This window comes from Gymnogyps californianus, chromosome 11, assembly GCF_018139145.2.
Source record: "Gymnogyps californianus isolate 813 chromosome 11, ASM1813914v2, whole genome shotgun sequence".
Taxonomy (NCBI): domain Eukaryota; kingdom Metazoa; phylum Chordata; class Aves; order Accipitriformes; family Cathartidae; genus Gymnogyps; species Gymnogyps californianus.
Window position 1 is genome coordinate 9380962 of NC_059481.1, and position 22865 is coordinate 9403826.

Sequence of the window (22865 nt, forward strand, 5' to 3'; positions counted from 1 at the left end):
TGTTCTTTCTCCTGAATGCATGCAGCCACACAAGTAGAACAGCTTTGAAGCTGGTTAATGTGGCTTACAGTGTGCCTTTTCTGTACTATTTCCTACATTTCTTGTCTGCAGAAGAGCAGAGGGGAATTCCTTGATAAGTGCATTAGCATTTATTGTGCACTTCTGTGGCCACACACTGTTGCCTGGATGATAGATAGACTGAGAAGGGAAAACCCCAGCTGGGATGCCTTCAAAAGTGAAAAGATCAAATCTCTCATGCTTGTTTACGTGATTCAGTAGGGTATGTCAGTTACACCATCAATAAACTGTTGAGTATATAGAACCACTATTTCTAAGCCTCAGTCTTTTATTTCATTTAAAACAGTGCTAGTGATAACTCCTGAGATTATATGTATGCCTGGTTTCATTGGGAAGGGTGGTAGTGGTATATTTTTTGCCACTTACTAAATGATTGAGGTGTAGTAAGGCAATATGTGTGGTTATGTGAATATCTTACACATACCTGCAAGAGGTGGAAAGTGCCGTTGTTGCAATATCATTAGCTGCTTTGACTGAAGTAATATAGAAAGACATGGGTGTATTATCCTGTACTTTCTTCCTTCACAGACTGGGAATTTTGATGCATGCCCCCCCGCATTGCACTTCTCCTGTATCGTCATCTCAGTGTGGCTCTAAGAGCACCTGATGGACTGGAGAACAAACAGTAAAATAAGGCGCTCATGGGTTGGTAGTATGTCAGTTAGGATCCTCTTGTTATTTTCCCTAGCACATTGGTGCTGCCTAGGATCCCATTTATTGTCACAGTTACGTTAATATGTCATGAATAACAAGCTGTGTGTCTGTTTGAGTGGTCTGAAGAAGTGAGGAGGAAACAGTACAGTCTAATAGTCACCTTGTCAAATCGTACTTTTCTGTTCCTGCATGCATGTTCCTGCATTTAAGAGAATTTTTTGAAGGGTGATTATCCACTTCTGAGGAGCCAATCTTTAATGATTTTGATGTTTTTTCTTAACATACAGCAGACATGCTAATTATGAACTCTTTCTGTTGCTATGGTTATGCTTTCCAAAATTTACGGTGAACATGTGCTGCCTATTTAGCAAAAGGAAAGAGCATCTTTCATAAAGTACAGTATATCCTGAGATGAAATGATTGCTTTTATCCTTGAAAAAATGGATCAGTATCATAGGGACTCCTGGTGTATTGTGATGCTTATTATAATAATTTTGAATTCACAGTTTTAGCCAAGAAGGAAAGCTTAGACAGCCAGTCACATGTTTAAACGTTGAGAGTCTGGTGTGCCATCTGATGTATCCTGTGCCCAGAAAACAAACATTTACGGAGCTGAAAGCTTCTGAGACAATAGTTAAATGGCAGTGGTAGGGCTTGCTTCTGCCTTCAGTGATGTGCACGTGTATAGGAAGGGGTTGCATTTCCAAAACTGCCTCACAAAAGGGAGGCTGTTCCAGAACCATATGCCTCATTTGTTCTTTTTTTCTGCTGTTTTTTCTGTGGAGCAGCCAAAGATGATACTCCATCTTTGAGACCCTGTCTCCAGACCTTGCACTTCTAAAGAGCTCTTGCAAGAGGGGAAGAAAGTTTTGTTTTGTTTTTAATGAAAACAAAAACAAACTTGGGAAAGTCAGGACATACAAGGAAAAGGCTATTCTCAGTTCTTCCGGGGGGGCGGAATTTGTCCTTATCTTGTCAAGTTTCTTCTCCTTCCCTGTCAGCTGTCTTCAACATGCATCCATTTGAGTCCTCCTCTTCTCTTGAGTTTCTGCAGTGGGATAGATCAGAAACTTGCTCACAATAGTTTCCATTCTGTATGTGGAGAAGACAATATACTTTCCTTTCTGAGGATACTGTAAGAAAGAAGGAATAAGAGGGTGCTGTAGGAAAGAAAGAACAAATGAGTACATTTCCCTAAAAACCTAGTCCAGAATAGTCTACTTGACTTCCAAGTTTTCAGGAAGAGAAAATACTACATATGAAACTTCAGGCTGGTCTTAACTTTGAGAAGCTGATGGTGAAAACTGTGTCTCTGTGTGTGTGTGTCTGTGTGTGGCCAGAAACACTTTTACAGAATCTAGTCCCAACCCAAATGGTGGAGAGCTTAGTGATCTTCAGTGGACATATTCAGACTTGGTTATTCCTGTACAGCAATTTTTAAAGTAATCATTTGTCAGTCACTGAATTAGGAGCTTTAAAGAAAGGAGCAGGGGGACCTGAAAATGTGAGAGGAAACGAATGAGATTGCAGCTGACATCTCCAAGGGAACTTTTGTTCAAGGGTGCTCAGGCTGTTGACCTCTTTGCTTCTCTGTTTCATTGCCTTTAGATTATAGCATTCTTCAGTACCAGAAAAGTAGTGGCTAGTTTGTGACTGGGCAAATGCTACCCCCCCTTTTTTTTTTTTTTTTTTGATGGTGGAGGCAATCATGGCCATTGCTGTGCAAAGATTTTAATGCACAAAGAAACAGTTTTGCATTGTATTTTAAGTGTGTTTTTTACATATGAAGCTAATGATTAATTTCCTGTTCTCCTTTCTTATCAGAGATTGGAGAGTAATTCCTAGTCATCTGCATCTTAGTTTGGAAATCATTGTCTAAAAATTACACTTCTTAGATATCTGTCAGCAGGTTGGCAAGAATATGAGAGAGGAAAGGAAAAATTAAAACATACCATTGTTTCCTCCTTTTTCCATTCCTTTCTCTATTGCACCTCCCTCTCTTTGGTTTTAGTGGCAGAACTAAGTATATGGTAGGCTAGAAGTAAATGTTTTTGCAATAAGGTGACCATAAGTTTTAACAGAGCAGTTTCCCAGATGTAATTGACTGGCAGGTTGTTGGAAGCGAAACTGCAGTTTCCAGGGCCCTGGAAGAGATTTGTCCGGAGCAGAGGTAATGAATTGAGAATAGCAGAAAGGGCAGATGGCCCAAATCCTCACTCATTACCTCATCTGGAGTCTTCTTGGTATTTATCAGTGAAAGCTTTCTGTAATTACCCCTATGTGCAGAGCAGTTTCTGGTCCCTCCAAAACTCAAAATGTGATTTTGAGAGGGTCTTGCAGACTAATGCCTCAGAAAGATTTGCTCCTCACCTACAACCTGCCAATACTATTCAGTGAACTGAAATGTGAGGAGCACATGGTGTGAAGGATCAGTTTTGTCTATAGGCAATGTCAAATTTCATGGCCAGAGCTGCCTCATTCTGTGTGCTTACATGTCTTTCACACTGTAGAAATGGGGTTTCTAATCTTGTTAGTTTTTTGCAATATTTGGATCTTTTTAAAAATCTTTTTTTAATTGTTTAGGCTTGTGTTTTCAGTTGAAGTATTGCCATATTTTGCACTTGTATAAAAAAAAATAATTTGTAAAGATTAATAAAACAAACCAGAACAACTCCCTTCCCTTCCAGTTTTCCTTCTTCCCTCCTTCTGATCCCAACAAAGCAATATATGCCAGAGTTCTGGAGTAATACATACATCATCTAGAGAATTGAGGACGCACAGTATTTTCTCAATAAAGGGTCTCTTATCTCTCTAAGGTAAGGCCATGACTCAAAGCCTATTGAAATCAAGGATAAGACTCCGACTGGTCAACAGGTTGGAAAAAATGAAGAAATATGTGTCAGCAGTCTTAAATGTCTGGCTCTTAAACTCTCTGGATTTGTGAATGTAAAGTGCATGGATGCCAATAAGCTATGCAAGTAGCTCCCAAAATGTCATCCCATTTTGATAAAATCTATCCTTTGGCTTAGGGGAAAAAAATGGTAGGAAGGAAAGAGGAACCCAAGTTGTAGTGCTAAGCTAGTGGCTCCTAAAAATACAGCTCTGTAATTTCCCACTCTGCAGGTTTTCCAAAGCATCAGAATAATAACAATTGCTGTAGAATATGATTGCATTCTGTACAAGCTGTAATTCCAATCCACCTTCTTTAAAATGTTAAAATGCCTGCTAGGAGACTCTAAATGGCAAATGGTTAAGAAAAATCTTTGGGATAGACAGATTAATAGGTGTCCCGTATCAATTATTGATGATGTCAAATCAATGCAGCAGTTTCAGTCTCATTTAACTTCCCTATTATTTAATGGTAATGCTCTAAGGTAATAGCCTGAGACTGGACTCCTTTTTCAATGCAATTCTGAACTATCGTCTTCAAAACTGCTGCTATTACTGTCACAGTCTAAGAATGTCTTCATATTGGTAAAGTCATAGAGGAACTTTTTTTTTATCTTTTTGTTGTAATTTTAGGAAGAGAAAATTGGTGTCTTAGGTTTGTCCTGGAAATATGTTTAACTCAAGAAATACCTGTGAAAATACACAGTGTAATCTGTTTCACAAATAGCGTGGTGATAAGCTGAATGTTATCCTGCTTGCTGATATTTCCAGTATACACAGCAGGCTGTGGGGTTTTTGTTCTGTGTGTTCCTGAACAATGTAGAGAGAATTTATTAAAAAAGGGAGCATTATTTGCACTTCTGTGACTACTTTTCAGTGTAGACTAAAGGAAGCATGACTCGTTACCATACTCAATTTACATTTTTGTCTCGAACTATACTTTTTCATGGAAAAAGTTTTGATAAATTTAAACTTAAACCTTGTGCTTAGTTGCTAAAGGGAAGGTTTTTCTTCCTCAGATTTAATTTTAGTAAGTCAAGGTATAAACATTTCTTTTAAGGAAGTTTCACTGCCACTTGGAGTGATTATAGAGGCATTTTTCAAAACTATTCTTGAGGAAAATCTCCTGATTTTTCTGAGGTATTGGCAGTATAGATTTAGGGCTAAATGTGCGGTTAGATTTTTCTGTAGAATTTTCATCCTCCCAGCACAGTAGTTCTTTTGTAGATATATGGGCTTTTTGTCTTGTGAAAAGGCTCTCTGCTAGCTATTGACCTGCATGTTCAGATGTTTCTGGAGAAAGGTATTAACAAAGAATCTGAAAAGTACTGAAATATTTCTGTATGTAGAAACACTGACTTAGGTGCCAACCAAGCCTTGCTTTGTAGCAATGTTTGTAGTAAAAATTGTACACCTGGCTATAAGGGCTTTTAAACTGACAGGATACTGTGGTTTGAGCAGTCCTTTTATTTAGGTAACACTACTGTTTGTTTGATTCCATCTCTCTTGGTTTTCTTTCTTTCTTCCTTAAAAGTTTTATTTTCTCTTACGTAATATTCCAATTAGGTGTGTCGTGTCCCCCCCCCTTTTTTTTTCATTTTTGATGTGCAACCTCTAGGTTTTCCAGGAAAATTATTTTATTTTTCATATTGGGAAATTAAATGTCATACTTACTAATGGCAAACCAGCATGTTTCTATCATGTAATCTTAGGTCTGTATCCTGTCTTCTTTGTAAGAGTGAGTTCTTAGTCACCAGCTTGATAGAACAAAGGAGAGGCAGAAATTGAAGCTAAAATATGAAGCTGGAAAACAAAACAGAAAGGTAAAATGAATGCCCTTCAATAGGGATGACCACATTTCCAGACAACTCAAGCAAATACTAATTTAAAGTCATGTCTAACTGTTTAGTGTTAGTATCTCGTTAAAATCCAGGGATTAATAGCAGCAATCTACTTGTTGCACATTAAAAGGATTTAGTTTAATTTTGGATTAGAGGGTACCAGGTGCCATTCTAGCAAAGCTATTGCCAAGGTATCGGTGAGGTGAAGTGGGATGGCTTAAAGACTGTGGTTTCTCTAATTGTGCCAGTTATACTATATATATACACACATACCTGTATGGATTTTAAAATTGTGATGAACTGATTCAATAGTCCTTTATAATGTATGTTATCTTTGGAAGTGAAATTGTCTGGAAAAGCTTGTTTGAAATGTTAAGAAAGGCAGTTGGAGTTATAGGTCCATACTGCCTTTCTGGGACTGAAGGTGTGATTGAGCTCGGGTTAGTTCAAAGACATTAAAATCTGTGGATACTGGTGTTAGAGATTCAACCTGTAGTCAAGACTTCCTTGTGTATTAGACAAGGGTAACGTGCAATATTCTGCTCTTCTGTCCTGCAAGTATGCAGCATGGGCAGTATGTATGAGTAGTTGGAACAGGATTGGTCATTATTCTCCTCCCTTTCATACTACAGGTGTTTCTAAGCATGCAAGTGCAAAGAACCACCATCGTGAGAGCCTTAATTTATGAATTTGAGGAGAGGCATAGGATGAGCTTATGGACACTACGGTCCCCTCCCTGTTTTTAGATTTTGGGGAGAAGGCGAGGACAATTCGTTGGTTGTTTTATTGCTATCAGTTGCTTTATGTTAGGCTGTCTCAGCTCATTAATATGTCAATGTGTGATAGCATTTACTGCCAGGGATTAATACAGAGAAAAAAAAAAAAGGTTTAAAATTCTAGTGCAAAAAGTTAAGCACCTGATATAGTGTTATCCAGAATTTTCACTGAGTTCTTAACATCTTGGCAGTGATGTCAGCAGCCTGTATGATTTATTTGATGATTTTATTTATTTATTTAGTCATGCTTCTGACTTTCTGAAAAAAAAAGACTCATTTTATTCCAACTGAGTTTAAGTATCAGGCTTTCGGCACTGTTATACATCTTTGGTTATTAATTAAAAATAAGTGCATTAAACTAAAGTTTTAAGCAATAGTAGTACAAAACTGTGCAATTTCAGAATATTTCTTTAAAATGCAAGGATCTGGAAAAAGTATATTTTAATTAAGCTTATTTTTCCAACCACTGTGGCAGAAATTAAAAATAACAACTGGCTTTAGGGAAAAAGCCACACTTCCAATTTATCAGAAGAGTTAAATCTCTGGTAATTTACAAGAATGCCATTATCAGTATGTTGTTTGAATTACAGTCTTTTCCTCTTTTTTATAACAGTCAGAATGAACTGACACTTTTCCTTTGTGCGTGAAAGGCCCAAATGTGTTCTGGATGATATCACTTCCTCTTACAGACGGAACTCAGTTCCGTGTCAAACTCAGCTGTTTGCCTTAAATAATAGCCATTAAGAGGAGGAAAATATCTGTGCAGACAATGAGTGAGACTGAAGGAAGATAAAGTCTTTGCGGATGCTTGCATTTATGAGCTAAACTGTCGGAGGTCCATAGTTCAGAAGCAGATCTTTCTGATGCCTGGAGTGGTCAAGAAGACTGGAGGACTAATGTTTTGGTCCCAAGCTAACATATAGCGTTGCATTTCAAAGAAGAGCAAAATAAGATAAAATTGAGTCTGATCCTTGGGGTTAGAGAAGGACCAATTAAAGGAGAATACTTTGCAAGAAGCAAAGTCCAACAAGTAGTCTCCTCCTCCATTGTGTGTGTGGGGAGGTTGGTTTTTTTAATACTTTGTCTTTGGTTTTCTTTCAATTATGCTGGATTTTATCCAGCTCGATGAAGAGGATGTCAGATGGTTTGTTCCTCAAATGTTTAGCTCATAATTCTATGAAGACACGTTCTTTAGTATGGTGCTGCGGTCTTCATCTGATCACAGAATATCAGTAAAATTCAATTTCCTCTTGATCTCATCTCCTGCTGTTGCAGCTGTAGCAATGCCTCCACTGTGACAACAGTAGATTGTTGTCTGGTTGCTTTCCAGAATGACTTACAATTTCAGATCTACTTATACTTACTTGCAAAGTAAGTACTTTTTCTGTGTAAGTGGTCCTATTAACTACAGTAATCCAAACATAGTTATAATAGTTCTTTCAATTTATTCTCCTCTTTCTCCTTTTCTATTTTTTTAAATTTTATTTTCTTTAAACAGAGGAAATTTGTTCATTGGGTGAAGTCAGGCTGACACTTTGCAAATTTTCTCTTACAGTCTTGATCCTACTCAGTTCCCCACTGACCCAGAACACTGCAGGTTCTGAGTTTTTGCAGAGCAGACAGTGCCAGTGATGTGGAGTTACCTGAATTGTCCATGGTGTTTTGCTGAAAACAGATATAATTTGGACCAAAAAAAAGTCAACAGGAATCTATAAGGAAAAGCTGAGTATTATAATCCCTTTCATCAACTGTGGCACCTATGTTCAGTATGGTAGTCCTGCTGAATAATACATGCATTAACAAAGAGAAACTTGAAACAGATACTTGCAAAAAAAAAAAACAACAAACCCAACCCCAAAAAAACACCCCAAAAAAACGAACGAGAACCTGAGGGAAGGAAAAATCCAGCTTCCTTGTTAATGGGTTTAAGGTTGTTGTAAACTGAGATATGGTCTCAGACATGCAGAAGACAGCATTTGCTTGTAATTGAGCAAATGCAGAAAAAAATGCAGTCCCTGTGCCAAGAAATTCACAATTTAAGTAGGAAAAAAGAGACAATAAACAGATTCAGACAGGAGACTACAAGGAAATTATACTGGTCCAAGTGTTTGGTCTTGGTCTAGCAGCCTAATGGTTACTGAAATTTTTTTTTGAGTGCATCGTGACACAGTGAATTATAAGGACAGGTTAGATCAAGAACCTTAAAGCAGTCCCTGCTCGAATTTAGAGTTCTCTGATGTTCATACTTTATATGAGCATATCCACTATTTTATATTCATGTTTAGTAGTAACTGAAGATGTTCAGAATCAGTTGGGAGATTCTTGGTACTTTGACGACTTCATTGGGAGGATATTATATTGCCTTTAAATAATAATACAAAGGAGATGTTTGTCTCATATCTAGAATGTCACTTACAATTTAAATCAGACCTGTAGCCACATTTCTTAGTGAACTAGGAGCAGCATGTTCCCAACTCCTTGAGCAAAATACACATCCTCTTAGATGACATTTACAGACTATGTGCTTCTGCATGAATTGATGTATAAGCTGCTTCCTTAGCAGCTTACTAAAAACATGGCATTTTAAATGCCTCGAGCTGTCATCTACCTGCATCCTAGAAATCCTATTTTATGAGACTTTACAGCTATCTGGAGAGATTTTCCTTGTGTGTGCATGGTTTCATACTTTAGTATGGAACTATGATCATTGTACGTTGTATGCCAAAGTTGGCTTCAGGATTTTTTTAAAATTAAAACTATTAATTTTAAATTGAAACACAACAGTTTATAACCTGCTTCATAATTAAAAAAAAAAAGCCAATAATACTTTACTTTGAAAGGTTTGGATTTCCCCATGCACTCTGTGTTTGTTCTCTTTGCATGGATGTCTTTTAAAAAAGCAGCACTCATTTGCAGACTGCAGCCTATACTGATTAAAGATAGTCAGGTTTTTTTGGACTGAACAGTTCAGGTTTGTGTTGCTGTAAAACTTATCTCCAAGTCAACTTGTTTTCAAATCCTGAATGTATCATTTTAAATAAGTAGGTTGATGTTTTGTTTTTAAAAATCGGTAGGGCTATTCTCCTCTTTCCAATGTAGTTGAACAGCTGTTGAGGCATCAGAGGCTACCTTTCATACCTGTTGATCATCTTGTCACTTTTTTCTCGGCAATAACTTTATTGACTTACTTGGCTTGAACAGAATGGAGATGTGTAAGGATATTGATAAAGCGACTCAAATGCATCAGCTGTTGAATAGCGAGTGTACAAACCGTTGTCCAGCAATAGTGGTTCCAGGTGAGGTTGAGCAGTGGCACACCTCAGCTGTCTATTACGCCTTAGGGGATCGTTTGCTGACTGACACTCGTGTTCTACAGAGGAGTGCTTCTGGCACTGACTCTTTCTTAGAAATCCTTTTGTTTATGTACTAGCTTCATTATCTTATCTCCACAGATTTTAGGGCCTATCGATGTAAAATGTACTACACTGATAAAGCTCTGAAGAGCAAAGAAGAATGAAAGAGAAGACAGGGTGGGGGAGGAGGCGGAGGGCTGGAAAACTGAAGAGTCTCTTCATACAAATCTACTCTGAATTGTGTTTTTGCCTGGGGAACAAAACCAAAACACTAATAGATTCTGGATGTTTCTCAAGGACAAAATTATTTTCTTTGTGAAAGGACCTTTACTGTAGCATTTGATGCGAGGAAAGTGGCAGGAGGAGTGTCACTGCCCTTGGGCGCATAGGTAACAGCCCAGGCACCCCTTTTGCTAGCAGTTGTATGGCCTCCCTTACTTGCCTGCTCCTTGCTAATACATTTCCCTTTAGCAACCTCACGTGAACTTCCCCTGCTAGAGCTAAAGCCTCTTCCTGCTTTTTCTGTTCTTACTGATTAATGAGAGTCATCACTCCCTGTCCTCTCTAATATCTCCTTTGTATATTTGTAAGACTGTCACTTCTCTCTTCAGTTTCCTTTCCCAGGGCTAATCAGGTCCCAGCTCTTTTAATCTTTCCTTACAGGTCAGGTTCTGTTTTCTCCTGAAATCTCTCATTTTTATGCCTCACACTTTAAAAATAATAATTCTAGGTCAAACAACACTTGATTAAAATTTTAAGGGTGAATGTAAGAAATCACTGTGCTTGTGGTAGCACATACAGAATGCCCTTTCACAGTAATCCCTTTTCACTTACAGTTATGAAAAACTTTATCCATATTGCTCCATTTGTGTGACATTCACCTCTGAACTGTATGTACTAAGCAGAACTTGAGCTCCGAAATACTTCATTTAATTTTTACTAGCATCTCCTGGGAAACTCAGCAAAGATCCACCCATTGGATCACTTGACCACAGCTCCAGCTCTGTGTACTCCAACTGCTTCATCAGAAATGGGGAGAATAGCTATGTGTCTGTAGTCTTGCCGCATGTCTGGATCTGTCAGTACTCATTTAGAGGTTATACCCAATCCAGATCCAGACCAGAGTGTGCCATTTGAGTAGCAAATAATTTGGAAATATGTGTCCCTATAGCCAAAAGGCATGGCAGAACTGCTTTCATAATCTGTTTTAAGCCTCGCTCCTGCAAGGACTGAGAAATTTCAATAAACTCCAGGAAAATATGTGCAAGTTTGCTTCGGTACTAAAATCTAATACACATGTATATGTGTTGCATTTTTAAACACTGTTTCAGAGAGAGAGAGCATCACGAAAACTAGATCAGAAGAGAAAATTCAATATTACATTTGTCATGTGCTGTCCTGAAATCCATTTCTTTGGAAAAAGCCATAGCTTTCTTTTAACATACAAGTTTATTTTTCTCAAATGCAACCTCTTCACCTGAGAATTTAAAAAAAAGGAAAAGATTCTTGGTTTCATTTGAAGGGTTAGGGTTATTGTGTAATTCTCAATAGCATTAACACTATGTTCTACAAATGACATTACGCACTTTTGTTCTTTCCACCTGAGCAGTTCATCTATCTGAGTGGCCATTATCTCTTGAGAAACACTTAAGTGGTCAGTATCATGTGCTGGAGAGTTTCTCAATATTTGCTGCATTCTGCTTAGATGAAACCCAATTCTGTGCTACTGCTGCAGTTCAGGGAGTAATTTCAGTTCAGGGGTTTTATCTTCTATTCTTTCAGTTTCTTTATTATACAGTTGCGGTCCAGTCTTGGGCTAGTGTCAGCTGTGATGAAACCAGCAAGCTTTAACACTAATAAACATGTAGGTTGTTGAAGTTTCTTTTGCCTCTTAAGAAAGCTCATTCAGAAAATCACTTAATGACACAGAATGTGTGAGTAGAAAGTGCAGCATGTAAGGGAACAAGTCACCTGGACTTGTGTTTGAACGAGCTTCAGGACTTCATTTCAGGATTGAATGAAGTGGGTGTGTGTTGTGTTTCTTTTTTGTTTATTTGTCTCTCTCTTTTATATATATATATATATATTTTAATTAAAGTGAGTGAAGGATTGCTGCTGTATTTAACCAAACAAAAAAAAAGGTGTGAGGGATGAGGTTCTTAAGTTTTACTTTTTTGTACCTTAATAGTTAAATCTATGTAAACCTATTTAGGTACACAAAATTTTTTTGCACGCATGCAGGATAGTATTCAATCCATGTATGGTGCAGGAGACACCAGCAGTGTGTCTCTAATATTTAATTGGTGTGTGACAGCAAGTAATCATTTGGTTTTTGAGCCTGTGGATATTTGCCTCAATGGTAAATGAGGGAACTCATACCAGAACTGAACTGTGATTTCTCTCTGCATAGATAACTTTATTGGACAGAACTGTGTGCTTTATACCATCAAAGATATTCATACTCAAAAGTAACTACACAAACACATGTTCCCATCACATAAATTGCAGGGATTTATAAAATTAAATATGGTTTCTAGCTATTGTTTTCTTCTGTAAGCAGCGTTTGGTATCTTGCAAGTTAAAAAGGGTGGGAGCATCAGCTTCTCGGAGTAACATTAATTGTTTTCTTTTGGCTATAAATCTGGGAACAAAATGATTAAATAGACTGGAGAAGAGGGGGAAAACGCAAATAAAAAGGCACTTACGTTTATTGCGTTTTGCAGGGTTGTTTTGGGAACAACGCATGTCTCTTGAGACTTTGTTTCTTATCCATTTTATAGAGCTCTGGCCTCTTAACAGCACTGCTTTAATGACTTATTCTTGGGGTTCTGAGTTGGTATCAGCGCTTGTCATGAAAACAAGCCTGTTACAAAGAGGTCAGGTTTCATGAGACAGCAATAGACTTGTAAAAACAGATTTTACTGGAACAAATAAAGTCAGAATTAAGAAGAAACCAGAGATTTGCGTAAAGAAACAAGATACAGAAGGAGCAAGTATTGAGATAAACTGGTAAAAAAATGTATAAATTTAGATGAGAGATAAGTGGAGATTTTTATTTCTAAAACCACATTTAGTGACATTAATGAGTTTTTCTGAAGATTTTGTGCAGTTCTCTGTAGTTCTGACTTTTGCTATTTTTAAAGATTCATTTTCTGAGGAAATGTGTTGTTCCTGCTCAGGTGGAAAGATGTTCTTTAAATATCAACTTCAATTAACAACTTGCATTGGATTTTCTAAATAGTATAGCTGAATATGTTCTTGCTTGCTATCATGATGACATTTTGTGTTCTGTGAAATAGTAATTTTCTTTTGTAGCTCTTGAGAGTCTCACTTCTGTCTTTAATCTTCAGCTGTAATGTACCGGATGCATGGAAATAAATCATTCTTTTTATATATAAACAAAAACCAAATATTGTGTTTCTGTTGTCTCACTCTGTCCCTTTAGATAATCGTACCAATATAAGAAAATTCTGGGTGTGATTTTGTAGTTCCTATGGAGATTAAGCTTTTAAAGGTGAGAGCTTTGCTTTGATAAGAGTATAATTATCTTTCTGCCTTGTTAAAATGGTCCTTTCTTATGCCACTGGCTGTGTGGTGCAGCTGTGCTACATACATAATGGCTCTAAAACTCATGTTATGTTGATTTGTGTTTTTCTTATTTTCTGTGCCTTTGTTATGTTCCTGGAGATTTTGTTTTGAAAGCTAAGCAGACTTGCCTAGTTTGCTACATCATACTTTCAGTAAATAAATGAAGAATGCAAAGCACTACGTTTTCTGTTAGAAAATCTGTTAAGAACAGCACTAGGGAAATATTCTGACTCCAGGTGAACACATGTTGTCTGTGTAGGGAGGAATTAGAATGCAGAAGGAGGGAAGGGAGGAAGTAAGTCAAGCCTGGATGCTTTTTTTTTTTTTTTGGCCCCCCCCCCGTGGTGGAGAACTACAGGAGAGTCGGACTGCATCAAATTCAGCAGAAAGCAAATCCAGAAAGTTTAGAGTTATGGGAACAACCTGCTGTATGTGCAGGTTATTTGACTTGCACTGAGTCTTTCTATTCTGTGAAGCTGAACTTCTGTAGGTAGGCAAAGAACTATTAAGTCTCTTTTTCTTCTGATAATTCCTTAGCAATCGAAAGAAAATCTGTTTAAGGAGAGAACCGTTTTCGTGCCTCTCCCCAACAGGCTTTAAATGTAAGACTTCTGTTGTAACATCTTTATGCAAGTTGTGGGGTTTTTTTGTTTGTTTGTTTGTTCTTGAACCTGGTACTGCTCAAAAGTGAAAGAAAGAACAGAACGTGGAACATAGGGAACTGGGTTAAATTCTGCTGGTGAGAGAGACTAGTTCTGCCTGCAGTGAAGGTGGGTAGGGAGCAGACTGCAGAGTGTGCTGGGACTGTGGGGACCCACTGCCAAAAGCATAGGCTTCGTCATAAAAATGGATACCAGGGGCATCTCTGCTTGCATCCTGGGAGTCTGAATCACATTTGAGGTGCCAGACCTAGTTTCCAACAGCCACGGTGTTTGCATCATGCGGCTGCAACTGCTTTCAGGTGATTTTGCTGTATAAGGCTGTTCGGTTGTCTTGTTAATCACAATCTTTGGGAGGTCTGTTCACAAAGCTGCAACAATTTTGCTTTGCTGGGATGATTAGGAACGCTCATTCCCGCAGTGCTGCTGCAACTACAGGAATGCAGTGCAAAAAAAGGATTTATTATGACCTGGGAAGTGAAATAGGTATATTAGTAATAGGAATCTTTAAGTTATGTAGTTAGGCCCATGTTAGGAGTTAATTTGTGCATGGAAGGGAAAGCAACCAGATGATGTCACATTTCCTTCACACTCCAGTATTAATCAATTGATGCTATGCAGTAGTATTAAAATGACAGAGGGGAGGAGCATTCGTTAGAATGCTTGGTGTGAATCAGTACTGTATGTGTCCTCTATGCGGAAAGGCATTATTGAGAACATGTTAGAGCAAATAGGATGAAAACCCGTATCAATTAATAAACAAGTAAAATAGAGGAATTCTTTCAACACAGAACTTGAATGTTAAGAGATGAGTAACTTACTAATATTGGTTTATCTATTGAAATCATGTTTCTGTATAATTCATACAAGTATAGAAATTTATTTGAAATCTGACTTTTTTTAAAAAACAAATCAGTACCATTGAGTTTATGCAGAGATTGTTCCCTCTGCAGTTACAGGAGGTGGAAATGTGTGTGGAATTATTTGTGTTGTGAGTTATCCAAAAGGAGTTGCCTCTGAAGAGTTGTTCTTTCTGTTAATTATGTTGTAAGTAGCAGTAAATAAGCAATTAATTAGAGGATTTTGTATTCCTTTCCCTTTGGCTTTTATTTTCTGAGCAAAGAAATCCAGCTACTGATCAATTTCTTATGTGTCTGTTAGCTGGAAGGTATTTATTGATCTGTCACTTCAGTTGGCTCAATTTTGTGAACTCCTTAAGCTGTAAATGCTTGAAATTATATTGATGCTCTGTGCATCAGGCATTTGCTTGTTGGCTGCTCAGACTGTTGGGATGAAAGTGTTCTTACATGATTAAACTTACTTTGAGATCTTTTTTGGTTTTGATTTCTTTTTCTTATCAAACATGAACTTGTACAACTCTGCAAGTGCTTTTACTAAAGTGAATATTATTAAAGGACATATTAAAATATGACTGTCAGGAACCGAATGTTGTTTTGGAAATCTTCTATTGCAGTCAAAAATTTTTTTGAAGTGTAGTGGGGCCAGTCCCAAACTAGTTGAATTGACATGAACTTCATTAGCTTAATAATTGATATGCTTTCCAGCTGTATGCCAGTGAATTTGTATGCTTAACTCTATTTGAGAGTGTCATTTTCATTTTCATTGAAACATTTTTTTACTGAATTAGGTTAAAGTAAAGTTATTTTAAGTAAACCTTCAACCAATGAAACCGTGCTATCAAGCAAAGTTGACAAGGTAATTAGACCTATCTTTCTTTGCATGTAGAAGAGAGGACTATTTGAAGTATGTCTGGGTATTTTTGCAAGTTGATCTATGATCTGGAGTTTGGTTTAGCCATGAATTTTTCCTCGCTTTAGTCCTTTAAAGTCGATGTTCTCTTATTTTTAGCCATTTCTGCATTTGAAGTCCAGCCACTTTCAACTGAGGTACAAGAAGGTGGAGTAGCTCGATTTGCCTGTAAAATAACCGCAAACCCTCCTGCCACTGTGACATGGGAAGTGAATCGAACAACTTTACCTTTAGTCATGGACAGGTATGTAGAGTTACACATTTTAGAATGTCATTTATTTTCTGTGATAATTTTGAGCCTGCTACAAGAAGAAAATCTGAATACTTGTGATACCATTACATAAAAAAAGGTTCCATGTGTATAGTATGTCAACTCTTAAAATAGCTAGTAATAGTTATGTTGTTAATGAATTTTAAATAGGTGTTATGAATGCAGACCAGAATCACCCGCTATTGTCTACACAGTAATCATTGACCTATGAATTGTTATTGGTGAATTTTGTATGCAAGTCATCTTCGGGAATGGGAATTGCTGTGGGATACAAAATAGGTGGACTTTGGCTGTGGGGGTGGTTTGAACTAGCAGGACTGCTTTCACAGAAGAATAGATGCTGAACCTGTTTTTCTTTAGAGGGCTAATAAAGAATTATATGTACAGAAAAATGGGCTAAAACAGTTCGTGCTAGGGAATTTCTGCTTAGGGGGACTTCTCTTGAATTGATTAACTTGAAGCGTACGGCCTGCTCCCTGCTAGATTCTTTCCCTGTCCAGATTGTATTCGTTGAACCTACTCCCATCCATCTCAACATGTAACTTCTGTTGAACATGTCTAAGATACCTAGCATGCAAAGGAAGGTAAAAAGAGAAACATAAAAATTGAAAGCATAGGTGGGTTTCTGGGAACCGTATACCAGTTATGCCAGTATATCAGAAATTGCTGCCAAAAGTCAGCCAACCGGAATAGCATGAATGTAGTAGCTGGCTAAAGAAGGTTGGGATGGTTGCTTCTGAGGGTGAGAAAGATCTGCTTGTTGAAAGTAAATTCCTCTGCTCTCATCGTGGTGCTGGGGGGAATCTCACCTGTAGTTCAGAAATGCAGGGAGGTGAGTCATGTATAAGAGAATGTTTTTGAGTCTCCAGCCTGCCGTTGCCAGGTCAGTGTAGCAATGGCTGTTCGTAAATCAAATAGTTAATTCCATGATGGTGTTCACTGGCTGAACGTTTATCTACATTTCTTTTTTTGTTTCTGTGACAGGATAACTGCTTTACCTACAGGAGTTCTTCAAATCTATGGTGTTGAACAGAAGGATGCTGGGAACTATCGATGTGTTGCCACAACCGTAGCCAATAGACGTAAAAGCACTGAGGCAGTGCTGAGGGTTATTCCAGGTACTTACCATGTGAGAGTTTTTTCAGTGGCATTATATTCTTTTTTACAGTATAGCAAAAACACTTACATGTGTTGAAGAGCTGTAACTGTCCTCTGAACCACATGCCAAATAATAATTTTACTTGCTTGTATCTTGTGGCTAAAATATTGTTCAGTGTAAGTTTCCACAATTACCAAATAAGGCTTTGGTGTAAATTTAATTTTAAGCATTTTTTTAAAAAAGTCATGTTTTATTTCATATTTAATTGAGTTTTTGTTTAATTGTTCTCACTTTCTTTGATTTTTTTAATTTTTTTTTTTTCCCCGTCCAAAGCCTCAGACTTGAAGCCTTTTCACAAGCCATCTATAATAGCTGGTCCTCAAAACATTACGGCATCTCTTCATCAAACTGTCATACTGGAGTGCGTAGCCACAGGGAATCCAAAGCCAATCATCTCATGGAGCCGGTTAGGTAGGTCTTAAAATTACAGCATACGACCTTCAGCCTTGTGGAGAGGAAGTGAAACTGGAAAGAAAGGATTTCAGCAATTAGGTTACTGTTCTGAGGCTTCATGTAGTCGGTAACAATTAGTAGGTTAGGGTAGGATAAGTGAAACACTTTCAGTTGCATGCTTCCATACTGCTGTTAAGAAGCCCTGAGGTTTTCTGAGGCTTTGGACTCCCTACTTCTGCTGTCAATCCTGCACTGCCCCCGGCGCAGTGTCGGCAAAGTGCCCTGCAGCGTGGTGACTTCCAAGGATCTGTGACTCAGAGTAGAATCAACGGTGAGGTAGGGCAGGTTGTAGTGGTTGTGTCCTATGAAACAATCCTGTAAATGTTTCTCCCCCTCTTCTTCTTAGAAGCACTATGTGAATGTGATTTGGACCTTGTGTTAATGGGCCATTTTGACTATGGATAGGTATAGTCAAACCCTGAGTAGTCTGCCTGGAAGGGGAGAAGAGAGGGAATGCAATAAGAATAATAACATTCATCAGTGCATCACATTTTTCCATGAAAGCTACCTCTGTTTTTATTTTGACATGTACCTAAATGTCAGGACTGTACCTGTAGAAGCAAATCATGAAGAGTTTTCCTACTTTTTTTATTTCTAGAAGTGGGAGAAATAAACACATCTTTCCTGGTTGATTTGATGGCTCTTGTAGACAAACAAGTAAGAAAAAAGTTACCTAACGGTCATAGAGCATTTGCTGTGAAAATAGAAGAAAATATATGGTAATCAAATATACTCATTTTATCCCCAGCATAATTCAGAAGGAGACAGGTGATCCCTGTTTGTAAAGATGATGTGGATGTTGGTAGTGATGAACTGAATCATAGTGCAAGGCAATTGGGGAGGCTAAGTGGGAAAATGGCGTTAGTTTTTTAGCTGTGATGGTGAATTTCAGATATAAACCACTTACCAAGTGGTGAGACCCAACCATCCGAATGGTCAGATAACTAAAGTGAAGAGCAAAGCAAATGCAAAATGGAAGCCTCTGAAAGCTCATCTGTGATTTCCCTTTGCATCTTTTGACTTTTAAACTCTAATCTATGCCATTGCTGCTTAGGCAACCCTATTTAGATAAGTTATTTAGATACATTGAACAGCCTTGTAACCACATGTCTCCCACTCTCTCAAATAGACCATAAGTCCATTGATGTCTTCAATACCCGTGTCCTTGGAAATGGGAACCTCATGATCTCTGACGTAAAGGTGCAGCATGCAGGCGTGTATGTCTGTCGAGCCACTATTCCAGGCACACGAAACTTCACGGTAGCAATGGCAACTCTCACTGTGCTGGGTAAGCCTGTTTTGACTTCAACAGTGTGTTTTGACATCTTGTGTCTGTTTTGAGCTGTGCTATGTACTGGGCTGAATTTTTATCTCAAACATAGCGCACCAAGGGCTGTAGGGAGACTGCAGAGATGAAACAGATCAGAACTGTGGCTGCCTTCTTCTGTCTGTTGACTTAGATGAGAAGTGTCAGATACTCAACGTTCGAGTTATAAACTAGCAGTTCATTTGCACTTGAAGATACCCAGGTGCAATGTTTGCTCTGGGAAGACAAGCTTTCAACACAGAAAAGAATCCTGTAACAAGTAGAAATATGTACTATATAAGTGTGCTTTGTGAGCAGTATGTCAGAGGCTGGAGTTTGATTTGTTTGTATTCATAAATGCATGAACAAAAATGTAGAAATGTTGCTATCTGTGCAGATAGTATGTATCTTTAAACAAATGTGCTTTGTTTACACGGCATGTGCTTTCTGCATGGGTATATGTGTATTTGAGTGGCCTGAGTAGAGAGGTTTGTGTGTGGAAAATTCCTTATTATTCTGACTGTCCTTGCGTTTGTGGGGGCTTGATTTTTTTTTTTTTCCCCCTTGTTACTTATCTGTAGCTCCACCTTCATTTGTGGAATGGCCGGAAAGTTTAACAAGGCCTAGAGCTGGTACTGCTCGTTTTGCTTGTCAGGCAGAAGGAAATCCTGCGCCCAAAATTTCATGGTTAAAAAATGGAAGGAGAATACACTCCAATGGTAGAATAAAAATGTACAACAGGTAAGATTATAATTGCTGTATGAGAGCTGTGCTAGTGATGTGCTACCAAAGGATGAAATTCTAGTAACTAAATATAGCCAAGCAAGATATAACTCAAGTAAACATGAAATTGAACATTAAATGTAGTTATGGACATTTGCTTGGCAGAAGGAATGCAGATTAGTCAATACCTAAAGTCCTCGGCAAAGCTTTTGTGATCACTGCCTTACCTGGGGGGAGAACTGAAGAGTTTTACCACAGAGTTGCTCTAGATTGACAGTACTGTAGCAGAGACCAGAATCTTGCTAGTTGTTTGAGGCTCCATTTCACTACTTCTGTAGAGTGAGCAGATCATATTAAAGAGTTGGTTAAGAAATGACAACTCTAAGGTTCTGCTTTTTGCAGACGGGGAATAGATTTACAGGTTTGTTTTCACTGTGCCTGGCTTTGCAGACATAAACATAAACATGGCAGGTTTTGAGGAACACTTCAAGTTGCTAAATTTCACAGCTGCACATCCATTTCTAATAGAAGAGTTTGTGGCACATAATTATACTAAACTCATGAAGCAGAGGCAAACATAACTGTTGTTGCATTATGTAGAGCTAAGTTTATCCAAGATGTGAGCTTTTTTCCCCCCTTTTTCTTCCTTTTGAATTCAGTAAATTGGTGATTAACCAGATCATTCCTGAAGACGATGCCATTTATCAGTGCATGGCTGAGAATAGCCAGGGATCTATTCTCTCCAGGGCCAGGCTTACTGTAGTTATGTCAGAAGACAGACCCAGTGCACCTTACAATGTCCATGCTGAAACGATGTCAAGCTCAGCGATCCTGTTAGCATGGGAGAGGCCACTGTATAATTCAGACAAAGTGATTGCATACTCTGTGCATTACATGAAAGCAGAAGGTAAGTAGTTTGATTTAAATACTATTTAACTACTTGCATGTGGTAAGAACTTGATGTCCTTGCAAAGACTGTCAAATTTGAATAGTTCATAACCAGGGCTGCATCAGAGCATACCAGCATATAAATGCATATTGTAATCAACAGGCATGCTTGGGGAAAAATGCTTTTGCCACATCATCTCATTTGTGGGACTGAGTGTTCTTCCAACTCACCCTTGTCTGATCGCTCCAGTGAGCAGATTTTGAAGTTAGGAATGGACTTTAAAACCTGAAGCCTCTGTACTGCTGTCTGGGTTTCCCTCTGTCCTCAGCAGGAGCTTCTGCCTACTCTCTTCCATGTGTGTTCTTGGCAGGGAAGGACAGAGCATACAACAGAATCCTGGAGGCTTACAGAGTTGAACTTTTCACCAGAGACAGCTCTTTTGTCTAGATCCCCAAATTCTTATGACTTTACTGGCTTTCATATATTTTGGAGTAGAATAATTGATACTTTATTGGCTTAACTATCTTCTCTTGGAACAAATATTGGCTGAATGGTAAAATCCACTCTCCTTTCACCCCTTGGTCTCCTATGATAAGAAAAGTATACTCAAACTCTAAAATATGCTGAAATAGCCATGAACAGTTTATCCTGGTCTCTGAAATAATATATAAATTCCTGTATAAAAGGCAATGGACAGTTGGAATAAAAATGAGTAGCTAAACATTTTAAAATCCCTTAGTATTATGTAATTGCTTTAAGTTAAGGTAATCTTTAAGGTGGTAGAAAACAGGCATTTTTCATAAGCAGGAGAAGTGATTGCCAAATGACCTGAAAATTTGTTAGGTGCATGGCTTAAACTAAGCTGCGATGCAGCTCTGTTTTCTAGGAGTGATTTCTTTTTCCATTTCTATTCAGTGAGTGGTTTATTCAAGGACAGGACTGCAGATGCTCAGCTCTGTGTGGAATACCAGGCTGCCATCTGCTAAGCAGAGGACAGGAAGGACAGCTTAATTACTCTAATACTGATGCAGGAATAGCCTTTGCTTTTGCAAGTGGGATATTTCAGGACACAAGAGAATTTTGTCTGAAGGAAGGAAGGAAAGAATTTTAAAAGATAATGAGGACAAGAGGTGCGGGAAATTACCCCCTACACTTTCAGTCACTGAGGTATTGTGCTCACAACCCCCTCTTAAAGCTAATATTAATAAAGTCACACTAGATAAGTTACCTGGGTAATTGTATGTCCGGTGCCAGTGTAGAGAGCAGAGACTGGTAACTTCAAGGAAAACTGGAAAACTGTCCTTAGAGAAGTGTGTATTTGTGCAGGAAATACTCTTGCACAGTGGTGAAAGGAGGTATCTTCTGAAATGTGTTTTCTGCAAAATTGTTTTGCAATCCCTGCTTTATTTGCTTGCTTATCGAAAGGTTATGTCTTGTGAAATGAGACTGTAGCTTGTCTTGGTTTAAAAAACAAAACAAACTCCAAACAAAAGCAAGCAACCAAACAAAAAACTCTGATTTATTTGACCTTGCTTTCTCAAATACCCATTTTTTCATCTTTCCAGACAGTCTTGTGATATTTATTTAATATAATGCTGTTGTGCGTCCTTTCGCATTAGTAAAGAAATCCACACAGGGAGAGTGGGGAGGGCTGTGGTAAGAGGAGTAATTACAGTGGTAGGAATCAAAATGTAGGTGATCTGCATGCATTTTTTTCTTTGGTAACTTGATTGGGTAGTACCAGAAGATCTGCATCAGGACATAAAAACACTTCTGTCTCGTTTCATAGAAAAAATGTTGAGCTTCAAAGGCTAGCGGACTGCACTTCTGTAAAAGTAATTGCTTTCTAAGTGATAGTCTGTAAACCTTTCTGTAAACCACATATCAGAGGCATTATTAAAAACCTAGAGAATGCCTTTGTGAGAAAGTATCACATCAGCCATCTCTCTAATGTAAATTTAGAAGCAACGGTACTTAAAGAAATGCAAATTAAATCTTAAGGAAAATCTTTTGATGATATTCACACCATACCAGGCCATAGAGGTGCTAACATAGACTGTTGACATTGTCAACACCTTATTTACTCTGTAAGAATTCTGGATAATTATATATTAATGTAAACAGTTTGTATGAATGTATTGCTTCCATTATTCCTTTCAGCCTGTGTTTCCCCAGTCCGCCTTTACACCTTGTTTCAGACCCTAATGAAGATTAAAAATGATCTCAGATGTATCTGACTTAGAGTATCTCTTACTTGCTTAAAGCTTCTCATGTGTAACTTTTTACTTTATACATTTATGTTCATATATTGCTCTCTTGTTTTAGTTAGGAAACACATTTGTCAGTGTGAGTAAAGAACATTTTATTGCAAAAGAAAAACAGTGCTTGCTAAGTCTCCTAAATTGTACTGATGCTTATGATTCCATAAACTTTAAACAGAAGGGAAAATTGGATAA

At 38.0% G+C, this 22865-nt stretch overlaps 1 protein-coding gene across 1 annotated transcript in view; it reads left to right on the forward strand.

The window, feature by feature from the left end:
- Window positions 1–22865, forward strand: part of PRTG (protogenin) — an 86406-nt gene that overhangs the window by 20503 nt on the left and 43038 nt on the right. The window contains 6 exon segments of the mRNA XM_050903282.1: window positions 15708–15852; window positions 16864–16997; window positions 17312–17449; window positions 18621–18779; window positions 19379–19538; window positions 20180–20427. Of these exon segments, the coding sequence (XP_050759239.1) occupies window positions 15708–15852; window positions 16864–16997; window positions 17312–17449; window positions 18621–18779; window positions 19379–19538; window positions 20180–20427 (984 nt within the window).